General features: G+C 36.5%; 1 protein-coding gene across 14 annotated transcripts in view; it reads right to left on the bottom strand.

The window, feature by feature from the left end:
- The window catches only part of si:ch211-266g18.10 (trichohyalin), a 37,426-nt gene extending 25,084 nt beyond the window's left edge, over positions 1–12,342 (bottom strand). For 7 of the 14 annotated variants that reach the window (XM_061744013.1, XM_061744015.1, XM_061744017.1 and 4 more), the window contains exons 1-15: positions 11,904–12,340; positions 7,750–8,037; positions 7,589–7,672; positions 7,400–7,504; positions 7,156–7,311; positions 6,445–6,588; positions 6,170–6,313; positions 5,370–5,513; positions 4,526–4,642; positions 4,297–4,410; positions 4,167–4,211; positions 4,018–4,056; positions 3,870–3,896; positions 1,577–1,711; positions 683–1,492 (exon numbers count right to left, since the gene is read on the bottom strand). In XM_061744013.1, coding sequence (XP_061599997.1) covers positions 683–1,492; positions 1,577–1,711; positions 3,870–3,896; positions 4,018–4,056; positions 4,167–4,211; positions 4,297–4,410; positions 4,526–4,642; positions 5,370–5,513; positions 6,170–6,313; positions 6,445–6,588; positions 7,156–7,311; positions 7,400–7,504; positions 7,589–7,672; positions 7,750–8,037; positions 11,904–11,913 — 2,362 coding nt within the window. In that variant the 5' untranslated portion in view covers positions 11,914–12,340. Of the gene's footprint in view, positions 1–682; positions 1,493–1,576; positions 1,712–3,869; positions 3,897–4,017; positions 4,057–4,166; positions 4,212–4,296; positions 4,411–4,525; positions 4,643–5,369; positions 5,514–6,169; positions 6,314–6,444; positions 6,589–7,155; positions 7,312–7,399; positions 7,505–7,588; positions 7,673–7,749; positions 8,038–11,903 lie in introns of all 14 variants that reach the window. The other 7 variants (XR_009784271.1, XM_061744022.1, XM_061744019.1 and 4 more) reach the window with 5 other exon arrangements.
- Between the last annotated feature and the right edge of the window lie 580 nt (positions 12,343–12,922).

Raw genomic sequence — 12,922 nt, 5'->3', positions numbered from 1 at the left:
AAAAAAAAAAAAAAAACCTTACAGTGACAAATACAATTTTAACTTCTTTTTAAAAGTAAGTTTACTGAAAAGGGTATTGCAGAGGTTTTGGGGCAGGTTATTCCAAAGAGCCAATGATCGATATATGAAAGTTCTCTTTAAAGCATTTGTCTTTGGACCTGGTAGTACAAGATGTCCATTACTGGAACCTCTAGTGTTGTGATCATGCACAGTATTGCTATAAACTATTTGACTATAAATAAAAACAGGACTTTTACAGATTATGACTGACCTGAACAGTACAAGCTTATTAAAATACAACCTTTAATCTACTGTAAGCCAAGAAAGGCTGGCATGCATGTGGCTATATATATATATATATATATATATATATATATATATATATATATATATATATATGTGTGTGTGTGTGTGTGTGTGTGTGTGTGTGTGTGTGTGTGTGTGTGTGTGTGTGTGTGTGTGTGTGTGTGTGTTTACAAAACTGGTGGGGTTCATGTTTCCTGTACTCAGAGAAGACACATCCTAAAAAGTTTGACTATAACAAAGTGCATGCAAAGGGAAAATTCACAAACAATCCATGTGACATTTGCCATTAATTAGTATGATAAACAGAAAAAATTTAGTGATTTAATAAAGGAATCAGGGTGATTAATATGCAATGATAGTTGTAGGATTTTTGTACCTTTCTCATATTTATTGATGTTTTCTTCTGTGAGTGACACTTTTCCAAGCCTCTCTAAAGACGTCTGAACGTCGTCCTCTTCAGGTTCAGCTCTAGTGCTCTCACTGTTGTTGTTGTTTTCATCAACATCTGTGAATTTGTCTTGGTCGTAATTAGATGATGATGTTTCTTCCTCAGAGTCGGGTACTGCACCATCGCTTTCAACCATTTCAGATAACAATATTTTAAGGTCACGTTTTTTCTCTTCTGCATCACTGGTTCGATCTTTATCTTCAAGTTGATCTTTGACATCACTGTCACTTATTTTAGGGCTTTGTTCATGTCTGTCTTCATCAGCATGAAATCCAGGATTTTCTGTTTCCTTGACTTCTGTTTTTATATCCTCCTCCTGCTCTTCGTCCTCCTCATCCACCAAATCTTCTTCAGGTTCTTTGTCCTTCCTTGCCTTCTTATTTTCTACAGCCTTCCTGATTTTAGTCTCTTCCTTGTCCAGTTTATGTTCTGGTAAAATGGTTTTAGTTTTGCGTTGCTTCTTCTCTTTTTTATCTACTACCACTCTTCTTCTTGCATGTCTCTCATCACCATCATCTTTTAGGACGACTCCTCTTTGTTCTTGACCTATTTTGAATTTATCATCTGCGTGTTCACCCTTTTCTTGCTCCAGTTTTTCTGCATCTTCTCCTATTTCAATGTTTTCTTCCCGCTGATGTGCTGCTTCTTCCTCTTCCTCCTCCTCCTCCTTGCAGTCATGAGCTATGATTTCCTCCTCCGTCAGTGAAGACTCGGGCTGTGTTTTGTCAGCATGTTTCACTGGTGATGTGATAGCAGTGAATTTAGTGCCTGTCATCATGACTGTTAAAGAAGAAAATAAATATCAAGCAAGCATCTGAATACCCTCATCCTCCTCTTCCTCGGTCACGTTGGCTTCACTGGCGGCTCCAGTGGGTTCATCCGCCTCTGCCTCCTCTGTTTTTGAGTCTGGACTTATCTCTGGAGCTTCATCTCTGGCTGCAGCCATCATCTCTGCAACTGTATCGTGAACCTTTGTCATCACTTTAAAACGGTCTTCACATCTTGTGGAATTTTACGACGAAATGTCGCTCAATATGTGTTTAACAGAAGGAATGGGATGAAATGGCAAAAATGACGATACGTCTCACCTTATAAAGAATAGTCTACACCACATGTTGCAATCAGTGACCTCCGTGATACATTTATATTAGTAAAAATAGCTAAAATATTTGAACTTTAAAAGGATAATGTAGGTATAAAACATGGATGAATGGAAATGTATATATATATATATATATATATATATATATATATATATACATACATATATATACTGTCATGTGATTTGCTGCAAGCTAATATTCTTTTTGTCTTCTATGTATTCTTGTAGATGCCTCACAAACTACTTTATTATTTAAGCACAAAATTTACGGCAATAAATGACGATGGGTAGACAAGGTATTTACTTATATCGGAAGTTTATGAAAGAAAAAAATTGTAAATAGTAACTAAACACACATACACTTATAAGTAGGTTTTTGTATCCGAATTAATATACAGAGACAATTTTGGGATTAATTAATTTTTAGTTTTAGGATGTGTAGCAAAACTCTGGTTGTCCTGTTTGCCCAGTTTACTTGAACATGACTGTATCCTGCCACCTGAACCAGGTGTGCACACCAAACAAGCAGCCTCAGATACTTGAAACGCTGCGTCTTGATCCACTTCCAAACAGACCAAACCAAAATAAATGTAAACAATGTCATAGCCACGTTGCAACGGCAGTGAAAATATGTCATTTCTAAAGAAAATGAATAATCTTGCAGTAATGGAGTAATAAAATGTCTAAAAAAGTGTAATTACTGTTTCCTCAATCAGATTTGGGTCTTTTCTAGATTTCTCCTGTTATATATCAAGCATTGAAATGCCAACGTGAACGTAAACAACCAAAGACTTTCTTCAAGTGAAAACTAAATGTCTCATAGTTTGCTTTGGTCCAAGCCAAGTTTACAAAAGTGCAAGATTGAACATATTCTTTGTATTTTCAAGGCAATTTATAAGAACAGAATTTTCTTCAGTATATTACAAACTAAAGAAATGAATATTTAATAAAACAATTTTCAGAACACTGATGTATTTAACATGTGGTGTAGATTTTTCTGATCTCCTGTGCAGATTAAATAAAATAATCCAAATTAAAATACACAAACTCTTGTTAAAACCATCAAAATGTATTCATGACAGGTATGAAAATATCTTGACACTGATCCAAGGTTTTGTTAACTCGCTAAAAGATTTAAAGCCACTCTATGTAACAATCCCACCTCTGACCACATGGGGGAGTATAACGCTGCTGCGTTGACAGAAGCGAGCTGAGCCAGTCATGTACATTGTTGCACTAGTGGTGCACTTAAATGTGTTTTACACTGTTATTAAATGGCCCCAGCTGATTCCCAGCTGATCAGAAGAGGCATTAGTACAATAAGTGGCTTTGAAATTCATTTAAAACAAGAATCCACTCTTTAATCTCATATTTATTACATACAAGTAACTTTTTATGTTAAAAAATTAGTGTCAGTGTTCAAATATTTCCAACCCAACTGTACGCATGACATCTTCAGTCAGTTGCACAAAAAGTCCAAGAGGAATGGGGTTCAGAAGCACACATTCATTCATTTATGAGTTCCATATACAGTGTTACACAAACTTTATTTTTTTCCCAACATAAACAAAACATATCTGGATAAAAGCCATGGCAAAATATATTAATGTGCAATTTTGTAAAACAGACAGAATGAAACAGTCAGTGTGTGATAAAGAAAGAGAAGAATTCAGTCACCAAACCCATAACAAAGGGGTTGATTAAGATCATAAACATACATTTAAATAGTGGTTGTGATGCACATTTCTTCATGCCACAATGTACAAAAAAAACCTCATCAAAATAAGAGACTGATACACAATTTTATTATAAGTATTACGCTGAACTGTAAAGCATTCAATATTAATGGAACATTATGAAAATGCAGAATGTGGCAATAAAACCAAAAGTTAGAGCAAACATGCAGGGGAAGCATAAAACAAATGTTAAAACTATGCACTGTATTAGCTTCGGCAGCAAATGCGTCTCTTACTTATTGTATGTGCAAAACAAAATATGGAGGAATTATCTTACCTTTCTCAATCGAGGGAAGAAATTCACCTACATTTCAAAGATTTAAATTAAGACCTTCAATGCAAAATTTGCTTTTAAAAAGATTGCGTATTTGCAAATTTTTACATATATTATTGTAAAGAAATGTTGAAGAAAAAAAAAGACGGACCTTTCCTTCTAACCAAAGTCATATCAGATGGAGAAGCATCTAAAAAAAAAAACAAGCAAAGACGCTTATTTTTTTTTCAAGAAAAACCATCACAAGTGTCATGATAAATTGCTTATGTTTCAAGATGCAATAAAACAGGGATTAAAAACCTTTTTCTGTAACTACATTTCCAGCCGGAGTGACAACAGGTTCACCTAAAACAGGAGACATTTAATTGAGATGGCAGAGCATTTCTACAGCTTCATTTGATCTTATTTATTCAAACAGTCGCTCCCTGACCTCCACCAAGCATGCCTGCCATGAAGCCCAAGAACACGTCCTTCTTGTCAGTGAATTCCAACAATGCGTCCTCTACAACTTTCATTGGATCTACAGACACTTCAGGCACAATTCCTGAAAAATAAAGGCCATAAAACTCATCTTAGAATATTACTATTCACATGTTTTGTCTCCCTGCATTGATAAAAAGAAAAAAGCATGATTGTAAAGAGGGAGCGTTATAACAGACCTTGTGCACCAATCAACGTGGAGATGTAGCTCACGAGCAGGCCGATCTGCTCTTTGGTGATTTCTACAGTCGTCTTAAGAACCGACATGGGACTAAATCCCACAGCCTGTTGGATACCTGAATAACAGAGAAAGGGAAATAAAATATTGAGAAGTTTAGGAGATTTGCAGCTAGAAAACTCCGATAGAGTGTGCATTATAAAATATAGGGAAATATAGATGGGTCAATGACGTGACGCCTATATTTTCTGAAAAACTGATTTTTTTTTCAATTCAAAAAAGGTTTAAATGGATAAATAAAATACCATATATATGACCTACCTGTCCCACATATGGACTCACTTGAATTTTACAAAAAATACTAGTTATTTGGGATTTTGTTGTTGTTTTAAGCGTCAAAATGTCATGTGGTGCGACCGTCCGACCATGACTCTTGTTTTGAAAACCTTTTTTGAATTCACTCTAAATGTTTTTAAATCAATCTTCTGCCCGATCTGGCATGATTTCTGAAGTATCTTGTAGTGTGTAAGATTGCAAAACATTTGTATTTATATTTCCATCATAATATACGAACAAAGTTTGACTGATTATGTCCATTTATGAAATATCATGTGGCGCGACCATTAAAAAAACAACCATTTTTGTATAATACTGAAAACTTGTTAAAAAAAAAAGATGTCAAGATGTTAAGGAAATTAATTTATTTTAATATGAATCATGGTTGCACCACAAGTTTTTTTAAGGCTAGTGCCAATTCATCTTGACAAAAAACTCAAAAAATTGACCTGTTGAAAATCCTTATTCGTCATTGACCCAGATATGATTTAGCTGGAAAAACCTGTTACCTTTTAATGTATCCAGTGTCACATCGATGATTGCACAGAGCACACCCTGGATGTATCCTGCTACTCCACTCACAAAGTCATTAGTAACACTGAAGACATTTCTGCCAATGACCACGGGGTCAAGAAAATGTACGTCAGTTGTTCCTGAGAAGAACGGCACACATTCAGGACACATTTGTAACATGGACCTTATAAAAACATCAGGATAAACAGTTAAAGGGAAATGCTGATATGCCAAATGAAAACTTTTTTCATGTTAAAAACAAGCGTACAGGGTTATAGTTAACTGATCATCACTTGATGTGCAGGTAAGTAGAACGTTTAGTCCACGTCACACAAACACAAGCTTTTGATACATAAGATTAACCGTTCATGTATTAATCAGTTTGTAACAGAGATTTAGAGATGATGAGAGAATTATACATTTGAAATAATATAGACATCAAAACATGCTTGGAAGGTATATAAAAATGCATAAAATCATCTTCTCATCCTTGAAAACTGTGTTGCTGAAATCAGTGCACATGTTCAGGAAAACCCCTGCAAAGCATTTTCTTGCTGGATCGCTAAATGCGCGTTAAAATTTTTCCATCAAAGACGATTCAGAAGCCCTGCTGCTTAAGTTTGAAATCTTATTTTGGCCATAATCGTTGTTTTTGGATTAAACTCTTAAATACTTTGTATTAATAGTATGGCATACTATTAATAGCATTTTTACACAACAGCTGAACTTTTCTTGAAACAGGGTTTCATGTTTTTATGAAACCAGAAATCAAAACAAAGGACATAAGGGGATGTACCTTTGCCGATATCGAATATGGCATCTAATATGGTGCAGAGCCCATCCTGGATGTAGCTCACAACTCCACAAACACTGTCATTTGTAACATTGAAGACCTTTCTGCCGATTACCACCGGGTCAATAAAGCTTAGGTCACTGGTTCCTGAGCAAACAGGAAACAAAGGACATGAAACACGCTTTGCAAAGAAAAAAAAAAAATCAACCCTCGTAAACTTTGTTAAATTGTTATTTTTAGGTGTTAAGAGGCTGCTGGTTAAACAAGAGAGTAAATACCTTTCACTACATCCATTATAGTGTCCAGCATTAAGCAGAGAACATTCTGGGTGTAGCCTGCCACTCCACACATGAGCTCATTAGTAAAAGTGAAGACACTCCTGCCTATAATCACAGGGTCAATGAGGCTAAGATCAACTTTTCCTACAGAAAAAAATTAGATAAAACCAGGGACAGGTTTGAAGAGTAAATATATTAATCAAAACAGACAGTTAGAAGTCACCAAAGTTTAGTCATTGAAAAGATTAGTCGTTCAGAGGAAAGATTTGTGGTGATTTCATACAGGACTGTCTCAGAAAATTAGAATATTGTGATAAAGTTCTTTATTTTCTGCAATGCAATTAAAAAAACAAAAATGTCATACATTCTGGATTCATTACAAATCAACTGAAATATTGCAAGCCTTTTATTATTTTAATATTGCTGATTATGGTTTACAGTTTAAGATTAAGATTCCCAGAATATTCTAATTTTTTGAGATAGGATATTTGAGTTTTCTTAAGCTGTAAGCCATGATCAGCAATATTAAAATAATAAAAGGCTTGCAATATTTCAGTTGATTTGTAATGAATCCAGAATGTATGACATTTTTGCATTACAGAAAATAAAGGACTTTATCACAATATTCTAATTTTCTGAGACAGTCCTGTAGAAACCAACAAAACAAGGGTCAGAAAATGGGTATTAAAAAGAAAAAAATCCAGTACACACCTTTACTTATATCCTGAATTGTATCCAGTATAATATCCAGGACAGCACACACTGTGTCCCGGAGTGAGCCCACCACTCCACTTATAAAGTCATTAGTTAAATGGAAAGCTTGTCTACCGATGACCGCAGGGTCAACGTAGCTGAGGTAGAAGTTTCCTGCCATGTGGAGACATACATACCGCCTGTTATTACTAAATTCTTCTCTTGATGTGATCTGTTTTCTAGTGCGAGTGTGCTGTCATACCTTCTTCGTCTGAAAAATAGCGAACAAATCCATCTTTTGCTGCTGTAATTTCTTCAGCTGCATAATTAGCAGCAGACACGGGGTCACTTAAATCAGGTGCACACTCTGCAAGAGATGGAAATCATTCAATGTAGGGTTTACACTAATAAAAGTTAGAAAAAAGGAATGATAAATGCTTTATTCATGTACCTTGAAATTTATTTAGTAGACTGGTCACTTCATCAACAGCATCATTTACAGCTTGGACAGGGTCCGTTATAATTTGCTGAACATCTGAGAACAATGGAAAGCAGCAGTGAGAATCCATCAACTGAAGTGACAAAAGTACATTTGAGATATTTGGGCCTTACCAGGTACTGCTTTGTACTCGACAAAGTTAAACATCACCACGCCCACGACCACCCAGGCCAGGAGAGCAGCCAGGGCGATCAGCAGCTCCACAGACATCTTCACCTTCCTGAGGAACTCCAGACCTTTGGACCTGAGAGAGCTGGTCTGTGGTTCTGCTGCTGCAGCACCGGGCCCACCGGCTGCTGGCCCACCGGCTGCTGCCCCACCGGCCCCACCGGGCCTTCCGGCTACTGCCACACCGGGCCCACCGGGCCCTCCGGCTTCAGCCACAGCCGGGGCCTTGGCTCCTGGATATTAAAGAACATGTTGATAGACAGGAAAGAGGTAATATTTCTTGTTCTTGGTGGGTTTTGTTTTCACAAATATGTCTCAATACTTTGATATACAAGTTTATTGAATAGATTTAAATCTAAACAGCTATTTTATTAATATTACGGAGTAATTTTTGATCAATGTCAGCCTTTAGGACATATACAGGACTGTCTCAGAAAATTAGAATATTGTGATAAAGTTCTTTATTTTCTGTAATGCAATTAAAAAAACTAAAATGTCATACATTCTGGATTCATTACAAATCAACTGAAATATTGCAAGCCTTTTATTATTTTAATATTGCTGATTATGGTTTACAGTTTAAGATTAAGATTCCCAGAATATTCTAATTTTTTGAGATAGGATATTTGAGTTTTCTTAAGCTGTAAGCTATGATCAGCAATATTAAAATAATAAAAGGCTTGCAATATTTCAGTTGATTTGTAATGAATCCAGAATGTATGACATTTTTGCATTACAGAAAATAAAGGAATTTATCACAATATTGACATTTTCTGAGACAGTCCTGTATGTTGTCATACATGACTGCTGACGAGCAGCAGACAAATGCGCAACATATAAAATCGGAATTATATAATTTTTCCACCAGGGGGCAGTGTTTTCACGCCACTGTATAGCTCACTTAAATTAAAAATCCATCTTAATGTATGATTATTATGCAATCAGTAGAAAAATATCACGACAGAAAAAAAAGTTTTTAAAGCTCCTTTAGGAGTATCATCTTTCTTGCTGTTCATTATTGCAACATGTTCTGTCAGCATCTGTCAACGGCAGTGAAAAGGAATTCTGTTCCTGCAATCATCACGTCAAAGCCCTAGAATAACATCTTCATCTGGACCAGAGGTGTCAAAAGTATTCACATTCATTACTCAGGTAGAAGTATAGATACTAGAGTTTAAAAATACTCCTGTAGAAGTTGAAGTATCAACTCAACTTTTTTACTCAAGTAAAAGTATAAAAGTACTGGTTTCTAAACTACTTAAAGTATAAAAGTAAAAGTAATGTAAGGGGGAAAAGCCATTATGGACAAAAGCCATTGAAAATGAATGCATCTTAGTATAATGCAAATATATTAAAGAACCATATATGTGTACTATTGAGCATTAACATGTGTTTCAGAGAGCAGGAGATATGATGACTAGTTGCCTATAAGTATTGTAATGGTGCAAAAAGTCAAACTTCAGAGGCATGTTATCATTTATCCTAACCTTTATTGGAATGTACATCCAAGTTTAGTTGCAGGAATCTGAGGGAACGGATGTAAGAACAAAACTGGACAAGAACATCTGAAACAACCACAACCAAATTCACTCTATCTGGATGGAGCAATTTAACTGGATAGTTTTTATTTAAAGGCTGAAATAAAATAGAGTAACAAGGCTGTTTTTAAAATGTAAGGAGTAAAAAGTAAAGATAATTGCGTGAAAATGTAAGGAGTAAAAGTAAAAAGTCGTCTGAAAAATAATTACTCCAGTGAAGTATAGATAACCAGGTAATGAAGTATTTGTACTTCGTTACTTGACACCTGATCTGGACTGTGTGGTGAGGTTTTATCACATCTGGCTGACTGCACAGCTTCCATCATATGTTTGTGAACTCTCGATGGGTACACTTGCAAAGAAAAGCACAAAATGCTCAAGTAAAATCACCAGTTAGAAGCCAACCACGAAAATAGCAGAAGATGTAACTCAGTAACTCATTAGAAGTCCCTGATATATTTAGTCTGTCCTTGAATATTAGATTAAATGGTGTGTTATGTTGTCTTGATGTTGAAAAGTTACAAGCTTAAAGACTAATACAAGTGTTCCAATAGTTGTATAATGGGAAAATGTGCAGTAAGTCAACTCAGGTAAAAATTTGACAAGGAAGTTTATGTGGAAACTTAACATCCTTCTCTGGCCTAATTATCTCCAGAGTGGAGCCAAACCATGACAGGTGGTTGAAAGCTCCTGCATGATCATAGTATTAACACATTTCACCTTGGAGACGATGTGTCCACCATGTGTATTTGTAAGGACTTTCAATCGTGTTTTTTTAACTTTTTTCCAGCTGTAATGAACATGTTATGTGCCATTTCTGTCTAAAGCATCCGAAAAGCAACAATCTCCTGTCTCCCCAGCTTCAGCAGTAAAGCTATCACACATTTTCCACCCGTTCAGCACAGCAAGGATAAAATTTGCGACGGTATTTAGCGACATCTGCACGCTCATTGGTGAACAGAACACAGCATTTTTATTGCTGTGATTTGAACGTGTTAGAGACACCTTCAAAGTGTAAATGAATTGCAAGGAGTCCTTCATGCATGTCGTTTGACAGGAAACTACATGTTAGTGCCCTTTTCCTCTACTGAGGCCCTGAAGCTTATAGACAAAAGATTTGGGAGAAAAAGGCAATAAATTGCAACTTGTCTGGACAAAGTGACTGAAACGGGAGAGAGTGGTTTTAACACTCTAGGCCAGGGGTGTCAAACTCATTTTTCTTGGCGGGCCGGATTTGACAAATTTTTTTCTCGTGGGCCGCACGCTGAAAATAACAAAAACGGTGCGGAAAATTCTTTTTTTTTTTTACTATTGTTATCTAATCCAATATCAGTTTAGTTAATTTTAAAGGAAATATGCACTTTGTTTACACTCTAATTATGTAAAATATATTTCTTCAGGATCTTTTCTTAAATTTCTCGGTTTTTTTCAAATTATGTAAGATACTTTTAGTATCATTTTACAAAGATAAACAAAAACAAGTATGTTTTTTTTTTATATTTCGCTTTTTTATAGGAAATTTAATTAAAAGCAAAATCTTTCTTATTACATCCGAGAGTGTTTCTTTGTGATTTAGATTTTAGATTTTTCCAGTACAATTAAGTGTATTTATTTTTAAAAATTGGCGCGGATATTTACGCCAGTGTGCCGAAAAAGTCAGCACTTCTTTTTTAACTGTTTTACTTTGTCACTATCCTCGTATTCAAAACTGAAATTGTCCGAATAAATATCTTCTATCATCTTTTTTAGCAGTGATATTTTTCCTGCGAAAATATAAAATAGTAGTCAGTTAATAAAAATAAACGACCGTCTACAAAGAAATAAAATCAGCAAATGCATTCTAGAAAACAAAAAAAATTTCGAAAACTGCTCTCTTTGTGGAAGAACGATGGATTTGTAGAAGAAATATATTAATCGGATATGCTGCGATTCATGGCAATTATTTATGCCTTCCTTTTTAGTAAATTAACATTTCGTTTTTTTGCGTTGGAAACTTCTCGCGGGCCGCATAAAAACCTCTCTCGGGCTGCATGCGGCCCACGGGCCGCACATTTGACACCCCTGCTCTAGGCTCATCGATTTACTGACTTCAAGAAATATAGTACTTAAAATGGCTTAACTATGACCGTAAAATACCTCTTACAGTATACACCTACAAAAAGGAATCAAGCAAAACTTTATTTTTTCACATTTCCAGTGTCCTGATATTGTCTCTGGTTCACATATAAATATGGTTTTGAATGCAGGACTTTAGTTGTAATACACTATTTTTCCAAGAGTGGCTTTATAGTTTAATTTGAGCGCAGAGTCCAAACTCTTCCTCCAGCACAGAGGTCAGCAGAAGCAGTGGCCGTGTCTGTCACAGGAGAGCAACGCTAATACTTGACACATGATGCCTTGTATTTATAGCAACCAACTTTCAACTCATATTCTGTAGACTACATAGCTCATCAAAACATCACAGATGATTTCTCAGGTGGCATGTGTTATTGAGGATTTTTCCACACATGCACAAAAAGTATGTTGGGGTTTTTCCTTTTCTAAATATTTAATAATCCTACCTTCAGCCATGGTGATGTGAAGACTATCTCAGGTAGGGTGCTTTGCGCTGAGGCCAAAGCCTCCTCATGCAGGTGCTGGTGGGAGCTGCAGTATGTCCAATCAGCAGAAACCTAGCAATCAAAAATGTTCCATTCCCTCTTGATCATTTTTCCCGATTCCACTTGGAGATCAGAGTCTTGTTTCCTTCCCCATGTCATCCAATCGGGAGGAAAAAAAGAAGAAATGGAAACTAAAACATAAATTGCAGGCTCACAGGGGCTTGGAAATTTGGAGCTGCCACTGCGGCAGCATTGAAAAGGCTGGACTGGGGACGCTGGGGCAAAGCGGAGCAGGCGAGGAAAGAGCCAAGCTAAGCACAGGGCTGGGTAGGGTGAGGGGGGCAAGCAGGGTATCCCCCCCAGTATTATTGGAGCCTCAGATGGGTATAGGTCCGTGCAGAGAGCAGAGGATCATAGGGTAACTTTATCCCTCCACAAAGTCAGAGTTATTCTTAGCTGGAGCTCTGCACACCAGCTGCTCCGACAGGCCTTTTTTGGTGCTCAAAGGGGGGTGAGAGCGGATCAGCTGGCTGGGTCGGGCACCCCCACTGGTTGGCATTAAAATCTGTCTTCCTGACAACAAACTCAGTGCTCCTAATCAGTAATGGAAAATAAGGCATAGGGAAATTATCTTTACTTAAATTTGCTGCCTACAGTGAACAATCTTCTCACATTATGAGGCCACACACACACACACACACACACGAACACACACATGGCATGGGAAATACTAATAAACTGTTTACTTGTGCACAGGATGTTTTTTTCATTCTTTTACAGGTGATTTTCTTCTGTCATGATGTTACTTCAAAACAAAAGTTTCCAAAGCTATTGGGTAGTTAAACGGACTAAAAAGTGAGGTCCATCTTGTGGGTGAGCACAGCGCCATCTAGTGGCAATCTTTCACAACGTGCATCCGCTCAAACGTTGGCAACATGCGTAAAGGCTTGTTAAGGCCACTGAAATGTGAAAATAAGCAA

The sequence above is a fragment of the Cololabis saira genome, chromosome 16 (genome assembly GCF_033807715.1).
Source record: "Cololabis saira isolate AMF1-May2022 chromosome 16, fColSai1.1, whole genome shotgun sequence".
Lineage (NCBI taxonomy): Eukaryota > Metazoa > Chordata > Actinopteri > Beloniformes > Belonidae > Cololabis > Cololabis saira.
Note: the sequence above shows the minus strand (reverse complement) of the source record. Positions and strands in the feature narration are given on the sequence as shown.